This window comes from Balaenoptera ricei, chromosome 1 (genome assembly GCF_028023285.1).
Source record: "Balaenoptera ricei isolate mBalRic1 chromosome 1, mBalRic1.hap2, whole genome shotgun sequence".
In the NCBI taxonomy this organism is placed as follows: domain Eukaryota; kingdom Metazoa; phylum Chordata; class Mammalia; order Artiodactyla; family Balaenopteridae; genus Balaenoptera; species Balaenoptera ricei.
Genome location: NC_082639.1, coordinates 21,929,697 through 21,943,871, shown reverse-complemented (window position 1 = coordinate 21,943,871; position 14,175 = coordinate 21,929,697). Strand labels below are relative to the sequence as shown.

Below are 14,175 nucleotides of genomic sequence, written 5' to 3'. Positions count from 1 at the left end.
AAAAGAGTTTGAGACAAGGCAATTACCATGTTCCACTGTGAACCTTTTAAGATTTTCACATCTCCTTTTACTATTCTTACATTTACTTATCAACAAATTTTACAGATCTGAGTTACACTAAGATATGTGAGTGCCCTGGTGAAGCAGAGGTCCTTATTCTCAAAGCATTATATATTTATAAATTTCTTATCAGATTAAGAGTATATGAAGTGAGGTAATATTGAATTTGAATCTGTCGCTGACCTTGGTATTGATTTCTTACCTGGAATGTATTTGATGCATCTTCTTGGGCCTAATTATCAGCTTCAACTATATTGATCCAGTAGCTATAACTATTCAGAGCACAGTGAGGTTTTTTTTGTTTCGTTTTGTTTTTTAACATCTTTATTGGAGTATAATTGCTTTACAATGGTGGGTTAGTTTCTGCTTTATAACAAAGTGTATCAGCTATACCTATACATATATCCCCATATCTCCTCCCTACAGTGAGGTTTTTAATAGACTTTTGCATAGCCAAAATTATGACAAAAACTTGGGGTCTTTCCTGGCATTCCAGTGGTTAAGACTCCATGCTCCCAATGCAGGGGGCATGGGTTCGATCCCCGGTTGGGGAACCAAGATCCTGCATGCTGCACAGCGCGGCCAAAAAAAAAAAATTTTTATGACAAAAACTCTTCACTCATAAAGGATATCCTTAGGCCCTCGTGTAGAAGCAAGCTTTTTTAATGGTTTCCTAGTTTACTGCAAATGAAAAAGGAGATACGGCCAGAAACAGGAGATTGTCAAGAAGTGACAGATCACAGAGAAAAGACAAAGTGATACAAGAGCCTTCAAATCATAGAACTATAATTGAGTTCTACTTAGTACTAAGCAAATGTCTTCACATATTGCAGTAGCCTCTGGGGATGTTTCTGTAATGTACATAGCACAGCACAGTATAGATCTGAGAAAAGGTATGGTCACTATTTCCTCCCTGCTAAGAAGGCAGGAAAGGATATAAATACTTTTTAGAAAGATTGTCACTTAGGAGCATTGTGATAAAAATAAAAGTGAATAGCTATGATGTCTTATATGTTCTAACAGGGAAAGATATGTCTCAGGTATTATGTGGAAAAGCAAATTATGAACAGCATGTAACATGCCATTTTTATTAAAAAGAAGAAAAAAGAGATTAGTAAACAGAAGAAATCTGAGTGACTCTTATGCAAACTGTGAATAGCAGTTAAGTCTGGATGGTGGGATTATATATGACTTTATTATTTCTAAAAATTAGAAATTTTATTTCTGTTAATGTTTTTTAATTTATAAAAGTAAGCAGGTATGTCTTTCCTAATCAGAAGAAATAAAGGTAATAAAATAACCAGCTTAAGAAGGCAGAGAAGTATACATACATTTTAGAAAAATCTGGTGCTTGTTTAATGGGTAAGTGAATTTTAAACGTATGTGGAATGTCTCCTACCTAGACAATGCAGATAAATGATTTATCACTCTACAGGAATGTCAGGCACTCTACAACAATGCTAGGGTGTCAGTAGCCCTTTGCTGATCAATTTTCCCCAACCATTGAAGTGAACTTACATACATACATATCACTATTGGGTTTTTGACAAGATTTTTGTTTCTATGGCCCCATTTCCCAATTCTTTGAAATTGTATTTGCTTGTGGTATATTACGAGTGGGAGATTCAATAATTTTCTCTTACAAGCAAATTTATTTTTGTTTTAAGATTTTGATTTTAAACCTACTGGCTGATATTTGAAAGCATAACCATGCTCCTCAGTTCCAGTGTTTTGTTTGTAATTGGTCCAATTTATCTGATTCAGGTGCATTGTGGCCAGGTATGAAACCTGAAAGTGGTTTAACTCAGACTCCATCTCCAAGTCAACACAGTGTTCTTACCTGCACTACAGGGTTAACCACAAGCCAGCCAAGCCCAGCACATTATTCTTATCCCATTCAAGGTAAACAGGCATGGTTGTGTGTGTTTTGTTTTTTTGTTTTTTTTTTTTTAATTATTATTGTTTTTTGTTTTTAATCTACCTGTATCTCCAAACATACTGGGTAATATAGGATATTTGCATTTGTGCATGCTTTTTGTGTTAGACAAACCTAGAACCTAGGAGTGTGGTTCATAAGTAGTTTAAGCCTTTGACTGTGAACTGCTTAATAGAATTGAAGACTCCTCTTTTGCACGTTGGTGTCCAGAAAACCTGTCTAATTTTGTTCTAGTCTGTTCTCAGTGGCATTTTGTCCTGTAAATGAGCAGAAGACTCCATGGGTTAGAGCTTTGCTGACTTCTTTTATGTGAAGTCCAAATAGAATGGAAAGTGAGATTGAGTGCTGCTTTGTGAGATGTGTGCTGCTTTTCTGCTGTGGTTTTTGTTATACCTCCACCCCCATTTACTACTTCTTGGTGAGCTTTTCTCTTGTTCAAAAAATTCAGTGTTGTTTCTATTTTGTGATGGAAAGCATAGCATTAAAGCTTGAACTCTAAACATCTCTGCCTTCCTGAGTTCTTCCTCTAAAAGGTTAGAATTATGACAGGACTATTTGGAATGAAGACAAAGTAACTCAAAAGGCACTGTGAAGTTAATTCCTTACCCTTCCAAGTCCAATGCAGGGAATTTGTCATTGCTCCAAATTGGAAATTAATGTCCATCTACTTGGCTTCTCATCTGCCTCCTTTCTCCTGATTTCTCCCAGCTTTTAAATATTATTCCTTATAAAACCAGTCCTAGGTATTCTTAAAATATAAACTTTGATGATGAAAAACTGTTTTGATGTAGATTATATTAAACAAAATATTTTGATTTTCAGTATTAACTGTTTTCAATAAAATGATTGAGGACTACTTTTTCTTAGTCTGTTGGGAACAACTGGTTACTACATTCCTAAGACCTTGCTCTGAGCTACCTTTATCTCTTATTGTTTACGGAGTCTCCTCTTAATTATTTTCCCTTCTTTTTATGTTTGTCCCCCCCCCCCCACTTCTTTCTTTCTAAAATGGGAACAAACCAGGAGGAAAAAACTCAAGAGCATGACTTTGTCTTCTCCTCTACCCCCTTTCATTTTTATGAAGTGTTCCTCTACTTTGGTAGGCTTTGGGGTCCAACTACAGGCAAATCTAGTAGCCAAGTCCCTCCTAAACTGATATATCTCTGATGACTACACCTAGGTCATGAAAGGAAAACAAGGAGTTCTCTTCCGTTATATTAATAATCCTCTCCCAAGGTGTAGAACCACCACTCGTCTGTACTTGTACCTTGAATTTGAGGAACCTGATAGCTGTGCTTACTTCTCCCTCTTTGTAAAACAAGAGGAACCACCTTTTGGGGGTCTTTTAAGAGCCATTGCTTTAAAAAAGTCATGAAGCTATGCTTTCAACCTCATTTGCCACTATCCTAATTTCTTACCTTTTAGTACATTTTTTCCCTTTAGATCAATTAACCCAATTTCCTCCATTGTGCTAATAATGATCACTGTTGGTATTTGTTAAGTGCATATTATGTGCTTAGCATTATTTTAGCAGAGATAGGTGTTACTCATGTAATCACAACACACCTATGAGGGAAGTACTGTCATTAATCTCATTTTACAGATTTGGCACATAAGACACACAGTAAATAAGTCAAGGATGTAAGCTGGGCAGCCTGACCCCAGCACATGGGTGTAATGTTTATGATTTTCAATGTAGAAGTCATGGTATCAATATCACCTCCCATAATTGAGAACCTATACTTGCAAGTACTTAAATTCATTTCCCTTCCCTTTTCTGGTTAACCTATTGGCCCATTATATTGCCATTAGAACTTTGGCAAAGGGTAGAAATTAAGGCAGAAATTAACCATCAAGTTATCAATTTTTGCCATTTATTCTGAGAAAAAGTTGGTAGAAAGCAAGTGGTAACAATTGGCTAAAAGGAAATATGGGTATTACTGGCACATTTGAATCACCTGGATTCTCCTCTATCAGTATCACTCTCCTCACCCCCACTTTTCATTTCCTTTAGCACAGATAATTAATGTCAGCTCTCCAGGGCTTCATCTTCCCCCCTGTGTAACTACCCAGTCATTCCACGGAATAAAAACAAGGAGCATTGTATTGATTTTTTTTTTTAAAGTGGTCAAAACAGCAATGTCCCCTCATCCCCTCCAGAAGCTTTCAACAATTGACAATAGCCCATCTTCCCAGGGGAAGTTAGGGAAATTACAGCAAATTCCACTTCTGGCTTGATCAGCTCTGATCAAAACCTTTTCTTTAGTTTATACTTCAATGCTCATGAAAACCCTTTGAATAAATAGATCTGACTTCTTTATATCAACCTTTTCCTAGAGTGTCTGTGACTGTGTGGCCCAATCTCTGGTTATTTTCTTCAATTGAGATGATTTAAATAATTAAAATTCAAGTAGCAAAATTAATTTCAGAAATTTCAGAATTAATTTTAACCCAACCTTGAATTTCAGTGAATGTCTTTGGGCTCTGATAGTGTTGGTAACACACAAGAGTCTTTCGTTGACTAGGAGATTTGTTTTGTATTTTAATAGACTTTATTTTTTATTGTAGTTTTGTAGATTTGTAGAAAAATTGAGCAGATGATACAGAGAGTTATATATCCCCCTACCCTGCACACAGTTTCCCCTATTATTAACATCTCACATTAGAATGGAACATTTGTTATGATTAATGAACCAATATTGGTACATTATTATTAATTAAATCCTAGGTTTATTTAGATTTCCTTAGTTTTTACCTGATGTCCTTTTTCTGTTCCAGGATCCCATCCAGGATACCACATTTCATTTGATTGTCATGGCTCCTTAGGATTCTCTTGACTGCAGTTTTTCACATTTTGCTTGTTTTTGATAACCTTGACATACTATTCATGAATCCCACGAGTATTTATTGAGCTTTACCTATTGTAGGCCGGGTGCTTTGCTGGATGTTGGAGGTGATGAATAAGGTAGTAAGATTCTGCCTTCACGGAGCTTACAGACTAGGAGGGGAGGCAGAAAACAAACAAGTAAATAAATAAATAGGTTTTGAAAAGTGCTCTGAGAGGAAAAAAGAATTGGTTGTTGTGACTGGGAAAACAAGAAAGGAATTAGTTCTTTTTTTTTTTTTTTTTTTTTTTAAAGTAATTTATTTATTTATTTATTTTTTAAATTTATAGCTGTGTTGGGTCTTCGTTTCTGTGCGAGGGCTTTCTCCAGTTGTGGCAAGCGGGGGCTACTCTTCATCGCGGTGCGCGGGCCTCTCACTATCGCGGCCTCTCTTGTTGCGGAGCACAGGCTCCAGACGCGCAGGCTCAGTAATTGTGGCTCACGGGCTTAGTTGCTCCGCAGCATGTGGGATCTTCCCAGACCAGGGCTCGAACCCGTGTCCCCTGCATTGGCAGGCAGATTCTCAACCACTGCGCCACCAGGGAAGCCCAGGAATTAGTTCTAATAGAGGAGTCCAGAGAGAGTCTCTCTGGAAGTAGACATGCTGAGAAGGAATGATCATGCTGGAGGGCAAGAGGGACAGACCAGGGAGAACAGTTCAGGCAGGGAGAGCAACATTGCAAAGGTCCTTGAGTGAGAAAGAGTCTCTCTTGTTTTGAGTAACTCGAAAGCTGGGTGAGCATGGGTGGTAGAGAAACATTCATAAAATTAGAGAGGTGGGTAGAAACTAAATCTTGCACCAACTTCTATGTGCCGTTAACCCTTGGGTTTACCCTCCAGCTTTGGGGCAATGTCACTTAATTCAACTGTGCCTCTCACAGTTCTATAACCACAGTCTTCTGATTAAAGCTATCTCTGTATCCTGACTGTTTCAGGTGGATCTCTAATGGGGCATGGTTCTCAGAAGCTTTGTCTTTCTATGATTTCACAGCTCTGTTGCAAAACAGGAGTGGGAACTATCCAAAAACAATTGGCCATGCCGTTGGCATTTGGAGAGCTAATAGTCTTTAAATATATGTATCAATAGGAGTTACCACTTGAGTTTTATTTTATCCTCTAAATTTATTTTTGTTGCATATTTTATTGCTGCTGCTTTTGTTTTTTAAATCTTCAGTTTAATTTGTTGTTGTTGAGACCTAGGTGTATATTTATGTAGGATGATCAGTGCTTTTTTTTTTGAGGTGCCTGGCTATTTAGTCATCGTTGTGCAGGGGGTACGGCATGTAGTGATTGTGTATATTTTAAAGTGAGTTTAGCTTGGGTTCAATGCTGGTTACAAGAGCCTAAATAAATACTATTTATTTAATTATCATCTAACTTTTATCACTAGAATTTAAACGCCATGAGAGCAGGGACTTTGTCTTGTTCACTACTCTACTCCTCAGTGGCTGGAACCGTTTCTGGGCACATAGTAGACCCTGGTTTGATGAACAAATGAATGAATGAATAACACATATTAGAAATTATTTGATTGAGTTGGAGAAAGAACTGTTATTGAGCCCTATAAACTTTCTAGGTTAGCAGACCAACATTTCCTGTAATAGAAGCCACTATTGCTGAGAGGAATTTGTGATTTTTAGTACTGTACTTGTTAAAAACTTGGTATCAACAACTAGCTAATCAAGTCATTAAACTTCCTGTCAGGGATAATTAAGAATATGTGGCCAGTTGTTTGTAAGGTCTACCTTTTTACCTGCAGCCCAATTCTGTAAGTGACCTGAAAATTGTTAAATTTATAAAACTACCTTGTCAGTCAGAGCACCTTTTTCCCCATGTGTGCAGATATCAGATGTGAATGAGTTGTACCTCTAACCGTTTATAAATCATTAAGAAGGTAGAACAGAATTAAAGGTAAATGGGAGGAAAAGAGGAATATACGCTAGGATTAGGGCTATAGAAAATTTGATCTAGAAATGGGAGTTTGCTGGGAGAGATAAACTTAAGAGATTAAATACTTCATTTTCTTTCCCACATTAAATCACCTGTGTTTAGCCAGCAGGCCTGCCTAGCATAATGTACTGGTAATAGAATCTGGAATGTACTCAAAATTCTTTTCCCACAAGAATAATTAAAAACTACTTGTAGAGTCATTTAGCTTATATACAATGATTTCTTAGGACTTCCCCCTTAGGGGAAAAAATATTGATGGGAAGAAAATATCATCTATAAATTATAAAATCTGTTTCATTTAGGTGTTGGGTTTAAGAAAGTAGACAAGAATCCTTTAGTTTACCTGGGGGAAGGAGTACTGTAGAAAAGAAAATCTCCCTGGATAGTGATGAAATCTGATCCCTAGCTCAGCCACTGACTCTGAGGAAAGAAAGGGCACTGGATGAAGAATTGGGAGATCACAGTTGTCATTTTGACTATCTACCTTTAACCCCATGACTGTGGACAAATTACTCTAACTCTTCTTTGTCCCAAGTTCTTCTGAAAGCTAGCAGTAGCTGTTCCTTATATCTAATTTACCTCAATCTCTTCTAGACTTTCTTCTAAGCAGAGTACCCTTGGGGAAAGGGATAAAAATTCCCTGATTTTGACCAGTCCTCTCAAGTTTCTGCTGCATTTGTTCACCTGCACTATTCTTTTTTTTTTTTAATTTATTAATTAATTTATTTATTTTTGGCTGCGTTGGGTCTTCGTTGCTGTGCGCGGGCTTTTCTCTAGTTGTGAGCGGGGGCTACTCTTCGTTGTGGTGCACAGGCTTCTCATTGCGGTGGCTTCTCTTGTTGCAGAGCACGGGCTCTAGGTGCACAGGCTTCAGTAGTTGTGGCTCGCAGGCTCTAGAGCACATGCTCAGTAGTTGTGGCACGTGGGCTTAGGTGCTCTGCGGCACGTGGGATCTTCCTGGACCAGGGCTCGAACCCGTGTCCCCCACATTGGCAGGTGGATTCCTTAACCACTGTGGCACCAGGGAAGCCCATTTGCACTATTCTTAATGGAGGTTTTCCTAATAACTTTCCCTCTAGAGGACTTTGTCGCCAATGGGATAGGTAGTCAGATAGTGTGGTCTACCTGATGGTGAGCCTTTATGGTGTGTGTGACTGCGGTAGAAACCATGTATAAGTATGCTTATGATGAGCAAAAGAGAGGAGTTCAAGAGCAGTACCTCACAGTTTCACCTACATTGTCCACCTGAAAAATGTCACTGTGACAAATACCAGTCACTGAGGATTTTATTAAAACCCTGGTGGAATCTGTGATAGAAGGGTGTGAAAAAACCCAAATTTCTTGTCCTGAGACAGGCAGCCTAAGTAGCTTATGAAATAAATTTTTCCCTGGCCAGAATAATATTGAATATTTTCCGAATTTTTCCAGGCTCATGGGTGAGATCGTTAAATGCCAGAACATGGTGTTTGTTGAAGCAACTCCAAGCACTTTAGAATTTGGAGAACTACATCAATTTCTCAGAGTAATTGTGTTGCACCAGGAAAGGCATAATTTGGGGCAAGTGACAGTAAATATCACAGTGTAGGACTTAACACGTGGATTTACCAGAGTTCTTGTTGTTTCTACTGGTGTCAGTAGGTCACACTGCAGGTGAGTTATTTTTCAGCTGCCAGAGAAGATGGACTGGAGTGATTTGGTTTAGGTTCTGATTTCACTGGTATCATTAGTATGAACCAGTGCATTGTGTTACATCCTTCTAGGACTTTAGTAGGAATAGTTGAAGACTCAAGTTGAAACAAAAATGTGTGAACTGTTTTATTTCTAATCAAGTCTAAATTAAGGTATGGCATGCAAAAGAGCAAAACCAGTATATAGTATTTATTTCCTTTGCCAATGTTTTTTATCTCCTTGTAATCTGTTTCCTTAGGACAGAATATATTTTCAGTTTCATTTAGGCTTTTACATAATATCTTTAAACACTTTCCATCTTATAGCTTCAAGCACAAATGCCAGCCTGATATCCACTTCATCTACTATTGCCAATATTCCAGCAGCAGCAGTTTCCAGCATCTCAAACCAGGTACGGTGCTGCTTTGGTTCCTCCTGTTGATATGGTTCATCTAGCTAGCTCTTCCTCTCTTCTTTCCATTATCAGTTTGCCAATCTAAGAAACAGCCAGTATGGACTGTGAAGAGACCTTTTTCTGGATGCCCTCAGGACTGAGACCCTGGATGGTTTCTCAGGCTACTACCCAGTTTCGCTCATTCCATTGCTAAGACTATGAATGATATGATTATATCTGCTCCTTTATCTACTGTGTGTGTGTCTGTCTCTTACCCTGGTGCCACAAGAATGTAAGCTCCCTGAGGGTAGGGATTTATTTTTCTATTTTGTTCAGTTATTTGTTCTGAGAGTTCAGAAAAATGCCTAGTACTCACATTAAAGGCACAGTTAACATTGCTATTCTGGTTCACTTTTTATGTTTTGACTGTTTTTGCATTTGTTCATTCTTTTAGTCCACAAGTATTTATTGAGTTCCTGCTGTGTACCTGGAATTCTTCAGGGTAACTTCTCTCTCCCTTTGCATATCCTGTCTTCTGTCATGGACAGTCTCTGTTTAATTTTCCACATGTTTATTATTTCATCCCCAGGAATGTTTAACCACATTCACAATGTCCATTTACTTCTTCCAAAATGAAGATTCTAGTCCTGACCTCATGATATCTACAGGCTTCCTGCTGATTGATGAGCTTTTTTTTTTTTAATATCCTATTATTTCCCTAAGTTGACCATATCTAAAACCAGCCTTTCATTCCACCCTTTCTTCCGTTTCCTTGTCCTCCAAAAAGTAATACCACTTTTTCCTATGGCCTCTCAATTCTTGTCAGTTACACTATTTTTTAATATACCTAGGCCTAAAACCAGACCAGTCATCTTCGATTTTTTTTTTCCTTACCCAGCCCTAATCCAGCCATTTCTGGAATTCTTTCCTGCTTTTTCTTTTTCTTTTTTATTTTTTGGCTGAGCCACATGGCATATAGAATCTTAGTTCCCTGACCAGGGATCTAACCTGTGCCCCCTACAGTGGAAGCATGGAGTCTTAACCACTGGACTGCCAGGGAAGTGCCTGCTTTTTCATTTTTGCTGTCATTTCCCATGGTTTAGTTTTTTCCTCTTTAATCTTGAGTTAACTATTCATCTCATCTTTAATTTTTCACCATGCCTGTACATTTTCTAAAACACTGTCTGATTAATTTTCTTTAAATGCTACATTTTATCCTGTCACTCACCTGCTCAGAATCTTTTCATATTTTTGTTTATTTGAATTTGATGATCCCCATTTCCTGCTCCCACACAAACTATACACCACTGCCTAAAGAATCCAATCCTATCCTTAACCAGTCATTCAGGCCTACAGAGATCCTTTGTTTCATCCAGACTCAACATCTCTGGCCCCTTAATAAAACCTTTCCAGGGCCTGTTCATTTTCCTATCCCCTCTGCTTCTTTGTCTCAGAAAGCTCTCTGTCACAGTCTGCAGTGATAGTTGTCTTCCTCTGTATTTTACTCATTTGACATACAATTTATTGCTAATTTGTTGGAAATGTTTTTTGGTCTTCTATCCTGCTAGACTGTTTTTTTTTAAATTAATTAATTAATGTATTTATTTATTTATTTATTTATGGCTGTGTTGGGTCTTCGTTTCTGTGCGAGGGCTTTCTCTAGTTGCGGCAAGCGGGGGCCACTCTTCATCACGGTGCGCGGGCCTCTCACTATCGCGGCCTCTCTAGTTGCGGAGCACAGGCTCCAGACGTGCAGGCTCAGCAATTGTGGCTCACGGGCCTAGTTGCTCCGCGGCGTGTGGGATCTTCCCAGACCAGGGCTCGAACCCGTGTCCCCTGCATTGGCAGGCAGATTCTCAACCACTGCACCACCAGGGAAGCCCTATCCTGCTAGGTTTTTAGCTCCCATGTACCAACACATACACACACACACACGCTCACACCGTGAATTGTATTTAGCTTATGGTAGATGCTCAGTGTTCTTTATGAATAATTGGTCTGATCAGTTAGCTTCTTCCTACTTGTCACCAATATCAATTATCAGTGGAATTTTTTTAAGGTGTGTATTTGAGCTGTGCATCATACCCATTTTTTACAGCTTTTTTAAGGTGTAATTGACATACAGTAAATTGCACAGATTTAAATTTTATGATTTGATAAGTTTTGTCATGTATGTGCCTGTGAAACTACCAAAAGTTCCCTTCAAATATTTTAAAGAAACTTTATTTTTAAAGAAAACTTGATTATTTAAAAAAAGAGAGGGGACTGCCCTGGTGATCCAGTGGTTAAGACTCCATGCTCCCAATGCAGGGGGCCCAGGTTCGATTCCTGGTCAGGGAACTAGATCCCACATGCCACAACTAAGACCCTGTACAGCCAAATAAATAAATAAATAAATAATTTTAAAGAGAGAGAGATACTCAGTTTTTAAACTGGGAAACTTTAATGTAGGATATTCGCTTTTTTGTTTAAGCTCATCTGTCCTTAAAAGCACTATCATCTAATGCAGTGTTTTATAAACTTCTTAAAGAGTAGTCTCTTTCCTTCAAATATTCTGTGCAGAAATTTTTGCAGAAATTCTGTACATAAAGTAGAAAAAAAAAGGCTGGTTTAGTAGAAAAGGGACATTGTGTGTACAGTGCATGGGACACTTTGCTCTCAGCCTTAACCTCATCCCAAAGACAGTCCCTGAGGCGTGTCCTCTTGACTCTTAGGTTTCCACAGAATGCATTTCGAAAATCATTGGTTTAGGTGGAAGACTATATAGGTTAGGTAAATAAGAAGTCGGGTTAATGTTTTAGGGAAATAATTATGAAAAAGAGGGACATGAAAGTCTCTTGTGTTGAAATTAGTGTTATGCTCTTGCTAAGAGGCTTATTTTCCTCCCTTATTCCCTTTGACCTACAGGACTATCCCACCTATACTATCCTTGGTCAAAGTCAGTACCAGGCTTGCTACCCCAGCTCCAGCTTTGGAGTCACAGGCCAGACTAACAGTGATGCTGAGAGTACCACCTTAGCAGCAGCCACATACCAGACAGAGAAGCCTAGCGTCATGGTACCTGCTCCTGCAGCACAGAGACTTTCCTCTGGTAAGCTCTGCATTTGGCTTAAGGGCATTTCATCCAACAGGTGATGGTGAAGATTATTTTGTTCTGGTCTAAGTCACTGTTACCATGCTATTGGCCTTCCTTCTCAGGTGAGGAGTATTTAAACACTGTAGCCAGACAACGATGAGTCGTTGGCAGACTGAATATAATACCTGATGTTGTGAACAGAAAAGTACCAAGAATGAAAAGACTTTATTTATGACTCCCACTCCACCCTCCCTGTAGCTATAATATGCTTGTCACAGAGAACTTCAGAATCTTAGCACATTTTATAAAAGCTGGAGGACTGCAGTTTTAGTCTGTGCATAATTGACTTCTGGTTAGGCCTCACAACAGTAGTTCTTAACTTTTTCTGTGTCATGGATCCCTTTAAGATTCTGAAGAAAGGTATGGTTCTTTTTCCCCATGAAATACATAAAATTTAACCTACAAATGTAAACCTCTAGCTTTGAAATGGATCAATGAATTATGATGTCCAGATTAAAAAATCCTGACATAAAGACTTTATGCACACATTCAGTAAACATATGCACATACTTTTTATCCCTATTTTTAATGAAAATTTGGTGGTTCGCTGTCATGTCATGTAACTTGGGGAAGGACTGTTTATCGTTAACACTGATGCATTTTTAAAAACAGTGGTCTACATCAACTAATGCAGTTTTCTGTGCATCTTGCCTCTACTGGTCTTCTAAATAAATGGACATACAAATGGTTGCTGCTTCAAACCTACATAACTTTGAAATCATTACATGTGTTGATGCCTTAGTTTTGAATTCATTTCTCTAAATATCTTTGTTCTTCATAACAATTTTAACTTTTTAATAATGGAGAGTTTCAAACAGTGGCAGAAGTTGTCAGAATGGTATAATGAACCCTTATATATCTGTCATCCAACTTCAACAATTAACAACTCATAGGCAATCTTGTTTCAACTATACTTCATCCAATTCCCTCCTCAAATTCCAGGTATCATATTTATTTATAATGCTTGATAACATAACCACAGTGCCATTATCCCATCTAAAATATTCAACAATAATTCCTTAATAAAATAAAATACCAAAGGGTATTCATATTTCTAGTTTTCTCATAAATGTTAGGAGTTTTGTTTTTCTTTTTACAGTTTGTTTAAAATAAGATCCAAGTAAGGTCCATACATTGTGATTGGTGGATATTTTGTTTTAACCTATAAATTCCCCCATCTCTTTTTATTTCCGATTGTAATTTATTTGTTGAAGAGACAGTCAATAGACTGTTTGTCCCATACCATTTCTCAGTCTAAATTTCGCCAATTATAACGTTAGAGGGTAGTTTACCACAGCCCACTGCCTTCTGTATTTTATTTAAAGCGGTAAATGGATCTAGAGCAGTGGTTTCTCAGCTAGAGGTGGTTCTGTGCCCGCTGCCTCCACTCCCATGCCCCCACACCCAGGGATATTTGGCAATGTATGGACACATTTTTGGTTGTCACACTGGGAAGGGGGTGCTACTGGCATCTAGTGGGTAGAGGCCAAGAATGCTGCTTAACCAAACATCCTACAATGCACAGGACGTCCCTTCACAACAAAAATTATCTGGTCCAAAAAGGTCAATTGTGCCAAGTTGAGAAACCCTGATCTAGAAGCTTAATCAGGTTCAGGTTTAATTTTTTTTTTTTTTGGCAAAATGACTTTATAGATGTGTTCTTCCATTGGGAGGCATATAAATTCTAGTTATAACTCTCTTCATGATGTTTGGTCTACATTTCCAAATTGCTTAAGTAAAGTTTGGTTTTCCAGCCTTTATCCCTGCAACATGATTCTTAAGGGCAGAGAACCTGCTGACCATTCTTCTCTGGTTCTTATAGCCTGTGACTACACTGGCAATACCGGTGTCTCACTTTTCCTTTCTAGGAGACCCTTCTACAAGCCCATCTTTGACCCAGACTACACCAAGTAAAGATGCTGATGACCAGTCCAGGAAAAACATGACTGGCAAGAACCGAGGCAAGAGGAAAGCTGATGCCAGCTCTTCCCAGGACAGTGAATTAGAAGTATGGGAAGAAACTCATTTGAGCTGCAACCTTTTTTTTTTTCTCATTTCTTAAATTTATCAAATATATATCTGAAACTCATGAGATTATGTGGTTCTGTGTTGTATACCCTATAATTCCTGAGCAAGAGAAAATGAA

At 38.2% G+C, this 14,175-nt stretch overlaps 1 protein-coding gene across 10 annotated transcripts in view; it reads left to right on the top strand.

Annotated features, from left to right (window-relative positions):
* Positions 1-14,175, top strand: part of EYA3 (EYA transcriptional coactivator and phosphatase 3) — a 100,641-nt gene that overhangs the window by 60,153 nt on the left and 26,313 nt on the right. For 8 of the 10 annotated variants that reach the window (XM_059916570.1, XM_059916579.1, XM_059916588.1 and 5 more), the window contains 4 exons: positions 1,825-1,962; positions 8,826-8,911; positions 11,801-11,984; positions 13,898-14,037. In XM_059916570.1, coding sequence (XP_059772553.1) covers positions 1,825-1,962; positions 8,826-8,911; positions 11,801-11,984; positions 13,898-14,037 — 548 coding nt within the window. The remainder of the gene's footprint in view (positions 1-1,824; positions 1,963-8,825; positions 8,912-11,800; positions 11,985-13,897; positions 14,038-14,175) is intronic. The other 2 variants (XM_059916641.1, XM_059916649.1) reach the window with 2 other exon arrangements.